Below are 15,832 nucleotides of genomic sequence, written 5' to 3'. Positions count from 1 at the left end.
AGTCTCCAGACCTAAACCCAATAGAAAATCTGAAAACTGAAACTCCGTGTTTCTCAGGGACAGCCCAGAAACTTGTCTGATATAGAGAAGATCTGTGTGGAAGAGTGGGCCAAAATCCCTCCTGCAGTGTGTGCAAACCGAGTGAACAACTAAAGGAAACGTTTGACCTCTGTAATTGCAAACAATTGGTTTTTTCAGATGTTGAAATACTTATTTGCAGCTGTATCACACAAACAAATTGTTAAAAAAATCATACATTGTGATTTCTGGATTTTTCTTTTTAGATAATCTCTCTCACAGTGGACACGCACCTACGATGAAAATTTCTGATCCCTCCATGATTTCTAAGTAGGAGTACTTGCAATATAGCAGGGTGTTCAAATACTTATTTTCTTCACTGTGGATACACTCAGTACTTTTCCTTAATCCACATGAAGCTCATGGAGCAAGGCTGCAGTGTATTGGACAAAGCCAACGGCATTCTCCTGCCACGAGCCCACTCATGGTGCAAACGTACTAGCCTAGGAACTAGTAGCAAGTCGCTTTGAAGTGGAGCCATCCAACTCGCCGTCTGCCTACTGCGTGAGTTGCGCGCCGGTCACCCCAGCGGAGGCCCCATCACAAATGACAAAAACTTCAGAGAACATGTATTTTGTTGGCTGCGGCCAGCCCTTGATGCTGATCGAAAAAAATAATTATTACTGCGTAATCTGCAATAGCCGTTGACAGCGCTCGTTAGTTCTATAGCCGGGGAAGGCCGACACATGCCGTGCCCTGGTCACGACAGCGCGACTTTGTTTTATCCACACCCAAAAAATTCTGGCCAAAGGAGATGGTGAAAATGAATTTCAAACAACATTTCAACAATTCAGTCAACATTCTTCAGTCTTTCCACATTGTCAAATCAAAACAAACAAACAAAAAAGGACTTTCAATGGAACTATAATTTACACATCTGATGAAGTTATTCTGTCTACATTAATGAATACAGATTATGCTTAACAAATGCATAAGAACACTTCAAAAAACATGATCTTTTTGTATATCTGTGAGCTTTTGATGTTTTCAACACGAATGAGGACTTTCAAATCGAAGTCCCCTTTCAATACCTCTATTTGAGCTGGCTTCCAGGACCTCTCTGAAACATCTGAAATAAATCAAGCTAAACACCTTTGTCGGGTACTAACTTATAATATAGATTTCATATTGATTGTTTATTGACTATTTCGACTTCATTCCCGTGAATAGACCCCTTGCACATGAAATAGTGTCTTGTCCTTTTTTTTTCTATTCTTTTAATACCAAGCCATAACAAATATAAAAAGCCCAGATTGGGAAATCCATCTCAGGTTTTGAAACTGTCCTTCTCCAAAAGAGAGCGAGGCCAGCCTCAGTGAGCTCGAAGCCTGTATTCTGCAAGTATTTGAATTATGCAATTGACGTCAGCACAGTCATAAAATAGACGGCTGTCCTTCCCCTCAAGTATTCCCTTGCCAGCAGGCCTGTTCAGCTCAGCGCAAATGGATTGAAACACGCTCTGCCTCACAGACAAGCCCTTTTGTTTGGGTATTTGGGAACCACTGGGCCACTCCTCCTGCAAGAAGAGAAAAAAAAATAGATCACCATTTTTCACAATGACAGGAAAGGAAAATCACCTTTCATTCTCTAAATTAGCTGATTTATGGGGCTTCTCTGAGAAGTCAAAAATGAATGAACCACAATCATTTTTCAAAAACAAAACTGTCAGAGCACCCCCTTACCACCACAGTTAATTTTTAATTTATTTGAATATCCCGACATTTGTTATTCATTATTATCAGAATAAATAAATAAATATTGGAATATATCAATATTTGTTTTGGATAATTATCGTGCCCCTCCGGTTTCCTCACACATCCCAAAAACATGCATGGTAGGTTAACTGAAGACTAAATTGCCTGTAGGTGTGAATGTGAGTGTGAATGCTTGTTTGTTTGTATGTGCCCTCCGATTGGGTGGCAACCAGTTCAGGGTGTACCCCGCCTCCTGCCCGAAGATAGCTGGGATAGGCTCCAGCACCTACCGCGACCCTTATGAGGATAAGCAGCTCAGAAAATGGATGGATGGATCCATCGACAGGCAGATCGATGTCGTGTCTGCGCTAATGTGGACTTTGTATCAGTCCGTTGTAGTAAAGATTGAGCTAGGCTGAAATGCGAAGCTCTCAATTTACGGGATGATCTATGTTTCTACCCTCATCCATGGTCACAAGCTGTGTAGGTTGTGACCAAAAGACCAAGATCCCGGATACAATCAACCAGAATGATTTTCCTCCGCAGGGTGTCCGGGCTCTCCCTTAGAGATGGGACGAGAAGCTTGGTCATCCGGGAGAACGTCAGTGTCGAGCCGCTGCTCTTCTGCATTGAGAGGAGCCAGATGAGGTGGCTGGGGCATCTGATTCAGATGTCTCCCTGGTGAGGTGTTCCCTTCATGTCCCACCGGAAAGAGATACCGGGCACAACCCAGGATAAGATAAAGAAATTACGGTTCTCGGCTGGCCTTTGAATGCCCCGCGATCCCCCCGGAAGAGCTGGATGAAGTGGCTGGGGAGAGGGAAGTCTGGGCCTCCCAGCTAAAGCTACTGGCTCCACGACCCGACCTCTGACAAGCGGTGGAAAATGGATGGATGGATGGATGGATGGATGGATGGATGGATTATTGTCCATCAACCCGCAAGTTGGGCAAGTTGAATTATTGAATTTCCTGGCATTAGTTATAATGATAATAATAATAGTTATCGTCCTTAAAAAAAAAAACATGCTTTACTTACTTTTTCAGTTTTTTTGCAAAACAAAAAATTAGAAAATTCATCCATCCATCCATTTTCTTAGCCACTTATCCTCACAAGTGTCACAGGGATTGCTGGAGCCTATCCCAGCTGTCAACGGGCAGGAGGCGGGCTAGACCCTGAACTGGTTGCCAGCCAATCGCAGGGCACATCGAGACAAAGAGCCACACTCACAATCACACCTCGGGGCAATTTAGAGTCTCCTATTAATGTTGCATGTTTTTAGGATGTGGGAGGAAACCGGTGTGCCTAGAGAAAACCCACGCAGGCATGGGGACAACATGGAAACTCCCCTTAGGGGGGGGGCCGGGATCGAACCCAGGTCTTCAGAACTGTGAGGCCAATGCTTTACCAGCTGACCCACCGTGCTGCAGTTTGAAAATACATGCGTCACAAAATTAATTACTTTTTAGCATCAAAAGCATTTCGATAAAGAGCTTCAACTGCACATTCTGGCGAGTAAGCCGTAATTTTTGTTGGCTTTGTTTTTAGGCGAGGGACAATCCAGATTTTTGATGTTCCTCTGCCTGGTAGGTAATGGTTGCCACATGCCTGTTAAAATTTTATATGATTGTTTTTCTCCCAGAATTTTTTAATCTTGATGAAATCAGGAAATTTTACTGGCACAGACCATCCTATTTTGCAGTGCCAAAACTCTTGATTGGCTCAATTAAATTTTGCTGAGCTCTTATGTGGCAGACGACATGCACAAAGAGCCACATGGCCTCCGAGTTGGAATGTCTTTCGCTACGCTAACCCATCTAAAGGAGTCTAAAGGAGTTGTTTGGGGTCACTTGAGGTTTGCTTCAGCTGCTCTTCATATGTTTCTGGAAACTCTGATCCTTCTTTGCACGCAAAGCCCTTCATCACTCTGCCTCGCCTCGCCACACTCAGCTGGCTCCGTCCCCACCTGGACCAAACATGCTTGAATTAAGGCCTACACACGACAGTCACATAAATGATGGGCGTTGTGTTTCTTTCATTTCGGCTGGAAAATATCTAAACATACTATTTAAAAACCAAAGCAAGAGTGCGTATCGACTGCATCGCACCTGTCAAGTATTATTAATTGTTATTGAAGGATGTAAGCCGGTAGAGCAGCTGTAGCCTGGAAGTTGTCAGTGAAGCGTTGCAGATCTGATCTCACAACGTTGTGTGTTTTCCCATGTTGTGTTTGTTACCGTAGATGATTCTGGTAACTTAACCTGGAATTTTTATTTGCACTATTTTTGCGTAGAAGATATTTCCAGCATTGTTGCTATGCTTCAGATCAGGAAGACTGGCGGAGGAGCGACGGGCCGGTCAGGATTTTGTGGTGGTTTTAAAGGAAACTTGCCTAAAATAATGAAAGCGTTTTCACTTTAATGAGAACTCCACTCTTTATAGAGTACTTCAAAAATCAGACACATATGGAACAAATTGTTGTAGATAAACATGATCTGCATCATTTTCTCCTTAACAGATACAATGCTCATTTAAAATACAGGGGATCCATAGTTGGATTCCTTATTGTTGCAAAGTCCGTAGCTCAGTGGTTAGAGCACTGGTTTGGTAAACCAGGGGTTGTGGGTTCGTATCCCACTGGGGCAACCTCCACTCCCTGAGAAGGGTTGCGTCAGGAAGGGCATCCGGCGTATAAAAAAAAAAAAAAAAAAACAAATCATGCCAAACATATATATGCGCTCATCTGAGATGATACGCTGTGGCGACGCCGAAAGAAACACACATTCTTGCAAAGTCCAACATTTTGTGTCAAGTTGTTAGGAGATGTCAGAGAAGAACAAATACCGTAATTTCCGGCCTACAAGCCGTGACTTTTTTCACACCCTTTCAACAGTGCGGTTTATGCGGGGATGCGGCGCTAGCGTTAGCGTGGCACTAGCGTTAGCTCACCTGGTTATAAGCCTCGGTACACAAAGAGTTTAATGCTAGCGCCACGCTAACACCGGCCCCCTGCTAGCGTTAAACTTTCTGTGTACAGAGGCTTATAACCAGGTGCGCTCTGTAGGCCTGGAATTACGGTAGTTTTGCATTCAGAAACTAAGGTTGTTTGTTCACCTATTATTCAAGATATTTTAAAAGGGAGCTTGGTAACCAAAAATGGTACAATTAGCCCAACATTATTTACATGCATGATTTGCTTTCACAGGCCACATAAAATGATTTGGCAGGCCAGATCCGGTCCCTGGGCCTTGAGTTTGACACCAGCGTTTAGTGTCTTATTTGTACACCCATTTTTTGGGCCTTTTCATGATGTTTCTCCAGATTAAGGTGGTGGTTAATTGCCTAAAGTTATTATTTCATGAATAATTAAGGATCCTAACATTCATTAAACACTTGAAAAGACATATAACAAATAACATTTCTGAATTACATGTTTAATTATAATGTAAAGCACCATCATAGCTGATGTCATATTTTCACCAACAAACTATCGAGTGTCCTAAAGATTACTCCTATGTGCGCATTTTAGTAGCCGGCACAACTTTTTACAAACTATATTACAAATATTACATATCAGACAAAACCAAACCATCCCGCTCAGATAAAACAAAAGTCCCATTCCCATTATGCAAAGGTTTTCTTGGGGATTCTACAAACCTTTTTCAGAACCATCCTTGCGCCTCGAGTATAATACATCTCTGTTTGAAACTTGACACAGCAGATTATAAAAAAAAGAGCACCAGTGATGACAAAAATTGGTCTTAATGAGGTTCCACACAATACAACAACCCAGGGGGCAAATACCAGTGTGACAATGAGGGACATTCAGCTGGTCCTTTTTGCCTTCGCATTTCCGCTTAGATAACACATACACACATAGTGTAGTATGAAAATGACAAAGGAGTATATTCATCCATCCATCCATTTTCTTTACCGCTTATCCTCACAAGGGTCGCGGGAGAACTGGAGCCAATCCCAGCTGTCAACGGGCAGGAGGCGGGGTACACCCTGAACTGGTTGCCAGCCAATCGCAGGGCACATGGAGACAGACAACAGTCGCACCAATTAGAAAATTAAAAAATAATAATAATATTTGCTCACTGACGTTTTATAACGGTAGCATGACTTGAGAAAGACGGAGAGAGGCTGCTCAAGGGCATGACAATGTTAAAGTGACCGGTCCTTCAAACAAAATCTCTGATAGACACACAGAGAGCCTCAATGACGTCTGCTACCTTATCGAAATGATTTAGAGCGTCAAACAAAACGGCATACTTTTCCACCAGAGTATGTCAGTGGGCCTGATAGCAGCACATGCGAGGCTGATACCGATGCCTTCAGGCCTTGGACAAGCCTCGCCGATGTCAGTCTGTCCCGCAGCTCTGCTCTTCCTCCTTCCCGTATGCGTAAATTCCCATGTGTAGTGTATCTGTTTGGTTGAATAACACACAGTCTGGGAATGGTGTGCGTATTGTGGGAATACCCACAATAGTGTGCTCGATGTCGCAAATGGAGCTGGCTGTTTTCACCGCGTTTGCGCATAATCAGTTGAAATATAAAAGCTGCATCGTATAAGTCTGCCATTACACACATTATAATGTTAAGTTTTATACCCTTATACCCTTCCTTTCAAATGATTGGTAAGCACCACCTCATTGACTATTGGTCCCACATATCTCTAATATTAATCACCACAAGCAATATAAAAAAAAATGTTGAAAGTTTGAACCACTTTATTATATTCTACTAGGATTTTGTAATAATTTTACATTTTAGTAACCAAAATACTCTATTAGAAACAGCTCTCAGCTCTGTTACTTACTGCAAACTGAATTTGTCTCAGACTGTGTTCTGCAGTTCATACGTTTTTGATACTGTACAGCTCATATTGTATCATGGAACTCTTTGGATTTTGCTGGTATACTTCATCTTGTAAATCAGTGCTAACGTTTTCTGTACCATAATTTTCGGCCTATAAGCCTCTTTTCGCACGCTTTCAACCCCGCGGCTTATGCAGTGATGCGGCTAACTTGTCCATTTTTTCTAACGACCGCAATCGGACACTCGAGCGGAAAGGTTAAGAGTGAAACCGGTGGAATATATGTGCCGAGGAAGTGACTTTTACCGGTATGTTTTGTTATGTTAGTGCTACACTAGTGTTTCTAGCGTGTTTCTGCTGTGTTACTGCCGCATCTCAGGGATTTAGGTTTTTTTTTTTTAACCGGCTCTGTTATTACTATGCTACCGTGTTGCTACTGTGTAGTTGCTGCAGCTGTTTTTTTCTTAAACCGGTATGTTTTTTCTTTTTTAACCGGCCCTGTTCGTGCTACCTTGTTGTCACTATGTTAAGCTAAGCTAAGGTATTAAAACTTTGAAAACTCTTTCTGTGTACCGTTCTTTCTTTGTAAATATCTCGCGTTTCAATGTGGGTTTCAATGTGGGCACTTGCGGCTTTTACACAGGTGCAGCTTATGCATGTACCAAATGGTATTTCCTTTACAAATGTACTGGGTGAGGTTTACAATCCAATACGGTCTGTAAAACGGAAATTACGGTATACTCTTTTTTTTTTTATTTTAATTTAGGGGGTGGTTTATTTTATTTGTATGGGGACTGTCCTTATCGAACAATTATTTGTACTTATTCCAATATTTCAAAAACACTGTTCAGTATTACTAACTAACTAACCAATTGGGAATAGTTCTGTTTTATTCAGGTTTTAATGGCTTCCTGGTTGCAATCCCAATTTGTTCTATAGTAAATACAACAGGAATGTGTACATGTGTATGTTGTGAGAATGACAGGAAACACTGTGTCCTGGCAGAGCAGAAAAAAAGAGCAAGGGGTGGCTCAGGGTGGGGGGTTATATTTCATCAAAACTTTATCACACAGCAGGGAAGAGGTTTTATGACTCGGCATTGTATGTGCGTCGTCTGATACTGACTTAAAGGAAAGTGAGACTAATCCACAAGGTATTCAGCACAAATACTTCACAAACATCTACTGTATGTGCTTCAAAGACTCTGTGATAATTTATGTTTGATAAAATGAAAATAAATGATCGCAATGCTTGCACTTGCTGTAGTTAATTTTAAGAAAAATATGTAGCAATCATATTTTACTATGGTGTCAGTCTAAGCCTTGTGAAAATCATGAGCTTCCTCAATGTCCTGATTTTCCACGGCAAAATATGAATGAAATTATAATTATAATTTTATGAAATTTCTTTGACACACTGACAAAGACATAACACACTGTTGGGTTTACTTGTTGATTTTTATGAAAGCTCGAGTAATTATTAGCGCCCCCCAAAGCTGGAACTCATCATTACAACAAAATCAAAACGCTGTCACCTCAACAAAGGTAGTGCATGTTACTGTATGACCCTTATATGTGATTCTTTATGTCTTCTGTGTTTTGAATTACGCACGTTATTTCCGTGCGGTCGTTTGCAGTGTCCCACCAACCACACATTCGCTAAATAGAAAAGCTAAGATACTGACAAATACAACAAGATGTGAGAGGAGCTGCAGGGCTTAATCGGCATTGTGTCATCTCCTTCAGTATGCAGAAGCTTAGGTGAAAATTACTTTGGCAAAAAAAGTGAGTTTGAACTGTCTAATAGTGATATTGGTATAGTGGGGTGAAAAAAATATCACAGCAGTCTAGTTTTTAATTATAATTGAATCTTCATAACCCCCTTGTAGCGTCAATTAAATGTTTAAATTTTCACTACATAGTGACTTTTGATCATTCAGGATGTGTGTCCTTGTGAAAGAAAGAAAGGAAAGAAAGAGAGAAAGAAAAAAAGAAAGAGAAAGAAAGAATGTAGCGAGTGATGCCAGTCTGAACCCAGATAGCTGACGTGTCATCCAATCTAATTACCACATGGCCACTTCACACGCTCCTAAAATACCAACTCGACTATGACCCCCACTTCCCCTTCCCCTTTTTTCATAGTACATGTGCATAAAAGATTTTCCAATGCTGTGCAAGTTAAGCCATGAGTCGGCTCGTAAAGACTGAAAAAGAGAACTTCAACCCAGCGCTGTCGTTATTCTTCATTAGGAAGTGTTGCGTAACCACTCGCTTGGGTTTAGATAATCTTGCTTGCTGTTTCTCGTTAACCAATTGTCATTGAAAGACTATTTCCTGCCCTGTGGTCTGTTAATTTTCATTGTGCATCTTCTGGATGTGACGCGTTACTAAAAATGCGGCTCATCCCCCCCGAAAAATCCATCCAACCATTATCTGTACTGCTTATCCTCACCAGGGTTGCGGGCGTGCTGGTTCTTGTCTATCTTCGGGCGAGAGGCGGGGTACACCCTGAACTGGTCGCCCGCCAGTCACAGGGCACACAGAAACAAACGACCATTCTCACTCACAATCACACCTTTGGGTGTTCACTTAATCAAATCTGCATGTTTTGGGGATGTGAGAGGAAACCGGAGTACCCAGAGAAAACCCACGCAGGCACGGGGAGAACATGCAAACTCCACACAGGCAAACCTGGGATTTGAACCCCGGTCTTCAGAACTGTGAAGCAGATGTGCTACCAAGTCGTCCGCTGTCCCCCCCGCCCTACCCCTCTCAGAAAAATCAAACCTCTTTAAAAATTGCAATAATTCAAAGATTTTCTTCTAAATTCATTGCAGTACGTTTGAGGATAAGACTTACAACGCCAGGATGTAATATTCAGGTGTGGAGAATTTGACTATATTTCACCGTTTCAGTTTACCTAAATGAAGCCGTGATCAGTGATACAGAAAGGTGGTGCGGCGGCGGCAGTGGCCTTGGGCATTCAACTCGGGGGCATCCCAAGGATTTTGGGTGCTTATTAAAACTGTCCCATATTTTTCGCACCATACTTATCGAATCATGCTTTTTTTGTGAAGTGTGCGTGTGGCTTCATGCGTGTGTGGTGTGTGTGTGTGTGTGTGTGTGTAGATCATACATGTGGGGTGTCCCCATGGCAAATTAAAAATATAAATACTAAAGGAGGGATTGAATTTGTTTTGGGAGGCAAAATCGCAAGTTATAACGTATGATGTAATTAAACACTAAAAGGTTCAAAACTATAAAATGAAAAGGTAATTTTAGCATGACTTCCTATCCATCAAATCGTTGTTTTTGATTTGGTTTTTATGGTTCCCTATGTAATATTGTACTAGTCTGATTTGAAAATTCCAGTCATCTAACATGTTGTAGTTTTCCTTGTAAAAATCCTTTTTTTGTCAGTCCAATTACAGGGGCAATAGAAAAGATGTCATCCAAACCAGAAGTCTGACCCCATGGGAGATTCCCATTCTTGTCTAATCAAATTTTCAAAATCAGAACCAATATTCCAAAGAAGATGACACTACTATCTTCACACACGTGAACCAACTCAACCTTTTCGGTAACGCCAGGGGGCGGGGGAAGATTTCCAGTGAAGCCAGGCATGTGGAGTTAAAAAAAAAGATAGTTTCACAGCCTTGCTCTGTGTCTCTGGGTGCCCTCAGCAGAGTGACGGAAGGCTGCGGGCAGGCTTCCAGGTGCCGCTCATGTTTGGTAGAGCAAACAGCCTCGCGTCTTTGATGCCAAGAAGATCAGAGCAGGGGACACATTCTACGCGTCCGCGCTAAGGTCGGCGCAGTGCGTGCTGCCGTGTTGTGCTCTGCAGCTAGGATACGCGGAGTATACACAATGCAGGGGCAGCAGACACGCCTGTATGTGTGTACGTGAGTGTGTGTGTGTGTGTGTGTGTGGTGTGTGTGTGTGTGTGTGTGTGGTGTGTGTGTGTGTGTGTGTGTGTGTGTGTGTGTGTGTGCATGCGCCTGCTTGACTTAGGTCAACTGTCAAACTGCTACTTTTCAGCAAACTCACACCAATGTAGACACATTAGCTGTCTAACTGGTAAAATACAAGTAGTTGTATGACAATAATATCAGAATTACAGCATGAGTATTGCTCAATGGCACTCGGTGAGTTTCGGATTTGAGCCTAATCCACACCTTGTTAACACAATTAAATTGCATACTTGTGTGTGTGGGGGGGGGGGACACACTACACAGTTTCACTTTGTGTGGCAATGAGGAGGAGACAGGCGCACTCTTGTGTTGCACACTACACATGAAGGTATGCAAGGAGAGTGAATGACGGGCGCAAAGAGTGCTGCACTACTTGAGCTGGGCTGGCAAGGGTAATACCTTGACAGTAGCCAGCCTTAGGTGTGGGTATTGAGAATGGATTGGAACTGGGACTAACGTTCCAGTTCTCCCAGATTTGTTGAAAAAAAAATTGGTGTTAATGGTTAGGGGTACTACAATGAACTGGGACAAAATTCACATCCATAAAAACATTTTGGTTTGCAATAACAAGAGTGGAAAAAATGAGTTTGTAGGTATTTTTTTTTATTTTTATTTATTTTTATTTGCAAAACTCCATTCCATGATATTCTGCAAATATTTTGGCCTATAGACTACCAATAAATATATTCAGTGTGTTAATGTAGCTTACATTTTAGCTATAAATTATATAAATATTTTTTTGTTCACATTTTCAATTTCCCAATAATTATTTAAAATCACTGATGTGCTTACCTGGATAGCATGTGGAGCTTCTTCTTTGACTACTGAACTTGGGAATGAGGCGCCAGGACTTCGTTAAAAAGGCGGTGGTTTCCCAGATCAACATTTTTTTTTTTTTTTTTTTAACGGGAAGGAAAGGTCTCGACTTTTCCTGAGCAGCTGCCATCATAGTGACAAATGCATCCATTTTGGACCGTTCAGTTGTGGCATTTTTCCTGAAATGAAAAATCACGACCCTAAAATATGAATCAAACTGTAATAATGTCTCAAAATCATGAGAAAATTCGCTTTGGATGGCACCGTGCGTTTGCCCCAGTCGCAGTGCTTTTATCTCAAACAGCACGTCATCTCCAAATTCTTCTGGGGCAATTTGTTTGAATGCATCCTGGAGTGTTAAAGAAGGGCTCACCTTTCTCGACTTATTACTCACTATTTATTCGCCGTTTAAAATAAGCGAGAAAGCAAACGGCACGCTGTCCACCATGATAGCCGATAGCGTGAGGCAGACAGCGAGAAAATCACTTCATGATTGGTCAATATTTGAGACAGGAGTCGCGTTACTTCCCTTGTCCAGACTTACGTCCCCTTCGTGTAAAAAATAAAAAAATGCCGACTTCTGCAATTTAGTTTGCTTTTAAATATTTACGGTCAGTCGGGTTACGGGAAACCTAAATATTTTTATGGATGGCTTTGTCTCTAAACATTGTCTGAAAAAGACATTGCTTGGATGGCAGCATATGCTTCTCCAAAAACTGCATACACCAAACGAAAAATGTTAGCCTGATATATTGGCAAGTTGACTGTTTAACTAGTTTCTATGAAATTCTGCCTTGAAAAAACATGTATTTATCACTTTATGCATTCCTCTAAATCCATTATAATAAGGCTCGTTATCAGCATTTGAAATAAAACGTGTACCTCCCTGGAAAGATTGCTTGATTGGTCATTAAAATTGAAGCAAAAAAGACTAAGCTAGTAAATTTTCACAATCCCTCCAATCCTAGACTTGACTGGTGAATAATTGTAAGTGATAGTTGTACATTGTTTTCACAAGATCATTAAAAGTCACACTGCACAAAGGAAAACACTCAATAAGGCTCTCCGAATCCATCCAATTCACTGCAGCTACTCCTAGAAAAGCGAGTACTGTACTACTCTTGGGTGCCACCTAATGATTCCCCCTCCTTTGTAGCAGCTGCAGCACACCCTTCTCGCAAGATTGGAAGGCTGCATATGACCTGACCTCTCCTGCGTTCTGCTCAGTCTCCAAGTGTGCGGTCTGCTCTGACTGTGTCTCTATCCGCTGCTTGCTCATTGACAGATGAGGCCTACCAGAAGCTGGCCATGGAGACCACGGAGGAGTTGGACTGGTGTCTGGACCAGCTGGAGACTATCCAGACCTATCGCTCTGTCAGCGACATGGCCTCCACCAAGGTAGGGCAGGCCCGTATTTATGGTTTCCGTCAGTATCAATTTTTCAAGGAAGTGATGATTCACCTCCGCATGGGAGGATGTTATTTACACACAAACTATCCTTCCATGAATCACCCATATTTACGTGCTGTGATTCTACGTGAACAGGTGGCTTCGGGAAAGTCGCCCATATCAATTATGAGCAGAAAGAGGAGGCAATGGGAGGAAGGGGGGTGTGGGGGGGGTGCATTTTGCTGACTCATAGTACAGTAAACCCTTTCAATATTGTGGTTCATATATAAGTCTCGTAGATTTTGTAGGGGTTTTACAGTATGCAGGCAAATCTAAATTTACAGATGTGCCTCTTCAGTGTAGTACCATTTTGGGTCACAACATGCCAGGCAGCACTGAGCCCTTATGGAGGAAGATGAAGTACAATTAAGAGCAAGAAGAAGAGCCCGAGGAGGTCCCCTACTGAGCTCCAGTAAGAATTGTTACCGCAGAGCAGAAAGATTATATGCATACAAAAAATGTTGGATGCTTTGCGTGTGTTTTAAATTATGAGTTGTATCAAGGTTTGTAATACGATAATAAGGTCTGTCCGTTTCCGTTAGCCCGCCTATAGTGTTTCACATTAAGTCTTGGCATTAAGCTAGCAGATTTTTTTTCGATGATGATATATGGTTGGCCAACTGGTTAGAGCATCTGCCTCACAGTTCTGAGGACTGGCGTTCAAATCCCCTCTCCCGTGTGGAGTTTGCATGTTCTCCCCATGCTTGCGTGGGTTTTCTCCGGGTACTCCGGTTTCCTCCCACGTCCCAAAAAACATGCATTCATTGGAGTCTCTAAAATGCCCCTATTTGATTTTGAGTGCGAATGGCTGTTCGTCTCTTTGTGTCCTGCGATTGGCAACCAGTTCAGGGTGTACCCTGCCTCCTGCTCGAAGTTAGCTGGGTTAGGGTCCAGCACCTCTCAGCCCTTGTGAAGATGAGCGGCTCAGATATTACTTGGTTTGCGTGTATGTTTTTTTTTTTAAATATTCAGTGTTTATCTTTTATTTGTTAGCTTTACGGTAACCGTAACTGCGAGTGAAAAATATACACCTTGATGCAAGCTCCATTCTACTGTTATTTAGAGGTCTGTGGTTGCTAGCGAGTCTTGTATTCGTTTTCTTCAATTATATCATTATATAATTATTATTATATTATAAATATTATTATAATATATTATATATATTCTATTTTCCCATTTCTTGACAGTGAGAGAGTGAGACCAGTGTGTATAAAATGCATTTTAAATAGTGTGAAAGTGATTGATGGGTGATCTTTAAAGAGTGCGGGATGTGTAACTGTCAAAAAAGTATCTGGCTAGGCTCTCTATATCACGAATTTCCATCTATCGCAGGTGCAGCTGAAACATATCCAAGTCTGATTGTGTATGTCTACATACCCCTATCAGAGTTATGTGTTTACACTTTGTTCTCTAATCCAGACCGAAGCAAAAAAAAAAAAAAAGTTATGCTTTTGGCATTGCACATTTGATTCTGGATCATGGTGGTTGACACTGTTGTCTTGTCATTGGACTAAACGTTACCCAGTGAAAAGAATATGAATTATGCTGCAATCCTACAGATTTATGTTGCAGTACTGGTTGGCTACAGCTGTCATGGATTTTTTTTCAAAGAGTTTATTTAATTGGGGAACAGTGGGCAACAGTGTGGTCCATTTGCCCCACAGTTCTGAGGACCGGGTTTCAGGTCCTGACCTGGTCCAGTTTTCTCCCACATCCCAAAAACATGCAATAATTGGAGACTTTAAATTGCTCTTAGGTGTGATTGTGAGTGCAAATGGCTGTTTGTTTGTATGTACTCTGCGATTGGCTGGCGACCAGTTCAGGGTGTGTCCCGCCGCTCACATGGCGTCAGCTGAGCTGGGCTCCAGCACTCCTGTGACCCTTGTGAGGATAAGCAGTATGGAAAATTTATAGATCAATTTGTTGTCCATGAACACTTTGACTTAAACATGCAACTGGTTCTTTTGTTGTGGTGCTTGGGGGTATGATGTCTTTTTATCATTTTTATCACAATTAATCTTACAAAGGGATTTTGATGAGGAGCTTCGCGTGTTTGGGAAAGAACAAGTCAGAACGAAAGTTGTCTGATCAAGAATATTCATCTTCATCTCGCATTCTGTGGTCCTATAAAATTCACAGTCAAAATAACCAGTTTGACGTGTGTGGTGAATAAGTTATATCACGATTGTTGAATCACGAGTTCAAACACTAACCTCATAAGGCATGAATATTTAAATGAGAAAACATTTTGTTGGAGCCTTCACATCCAAAAAACTCAACAGCAGTCCTTTAAACTGTTGACACGCCTGATGGAATATTGTGTCCTTTTGTAAGATTTCAATACATATATGTAATCTCTATCCACCCATCCATTCTCCGTACTTCTTACAGGAAGACAATTTCTACGTAATTATTCATCACTTTTCTAAATGCAACTCTTTTGCCCCAGAAATTATCCAATGGGATTTTTCATGAAGTCATATTTCCGTCGACATTGTTTCAGTTTTACCGGATGCACTTTCACTTACTTATAATACTATAAATGGAGTTATTCTTGGGACAAGATTCTCAATTGCAGTCCCCAATTGCGGCAGTGATGTTGCATCCCGGCACATATCCTCATGTGGCTCAAACAAACTGATAAGCAGCCTTACATTAAACACGTCTGTTTATGGAAATAGGGTAACGCCCCTGGAACCCGCGCCGTGTCTCTACTTGAAACTAAAAATTACACAACTGCTACTCTTCTTACATCTGACCTGGTTTAATGACTGCCAGTCCGGCTAACCTGACCCTCATGACCGCTCGTATTTAGGATGGAAAAACTGCAGCGTATGAAATAAGAGTAGATGGGAGCTGAAACATGTGTGGCTGCTCCATTAAATCCAAGGTCAAAGTGCACGGTGGATGTTACCACTGGCAACCCTGAGTAGCTGCTTTGGCAGATGCTTAAAATTTATTTTGTTACCGTGAGAAGCCGATTTTTCTCTCTCGGTCTCCCTGTGAC

General features: G+C 41.7%; 1 protein-coding gene across 5 annotated transcripts in view; it reads left to right on the top strand.

Moving 5' to 3' along the window:
- The window catches only part of pde4ba (phosphodiesterase 4B, cAMP-specific a), a 148,417-nt gene that overhangs the window by 117,724 nt on the left and 14,861 nt on the right, over positions 1 to 15,832 (top strand). For all 5 annotated transcript variants that reach the window (XM_061824515.1, XM_061824516.1, XM_061824519.1 and 2 more), the window contains one exon: positions 12,662 to 12,774. In XM_061824515.1, coding sequence (XP_061680499.1) covers positions 12,662 to 12,774 — 113 coding nt within the window. The remainder of the gene's footprint in view (positions 1 to 12,661; positions 12,775 to 15,832) is intronic.

This window comes from Syngnathoides biaculeatus, chromosome 7, assembly GCF_019802595.1.
Source record: "Syngnathoides biaculeatus isolate LvHL_M chromosome 7, ASM1980259v1, whole genome shotgun sequence".
NCBI classification, from domain to species: Eukaryota; Metazoa; Chordata; class Actinopteri; order Syngnathiformes; family Syngnathidae; genus Syngnathoides; species Syngnathoides biaculeatus.
Note: the sequence above shows the minus strand (reverse complement) of the source record. Positions and strands in the feature narration are given on the sequence as shown.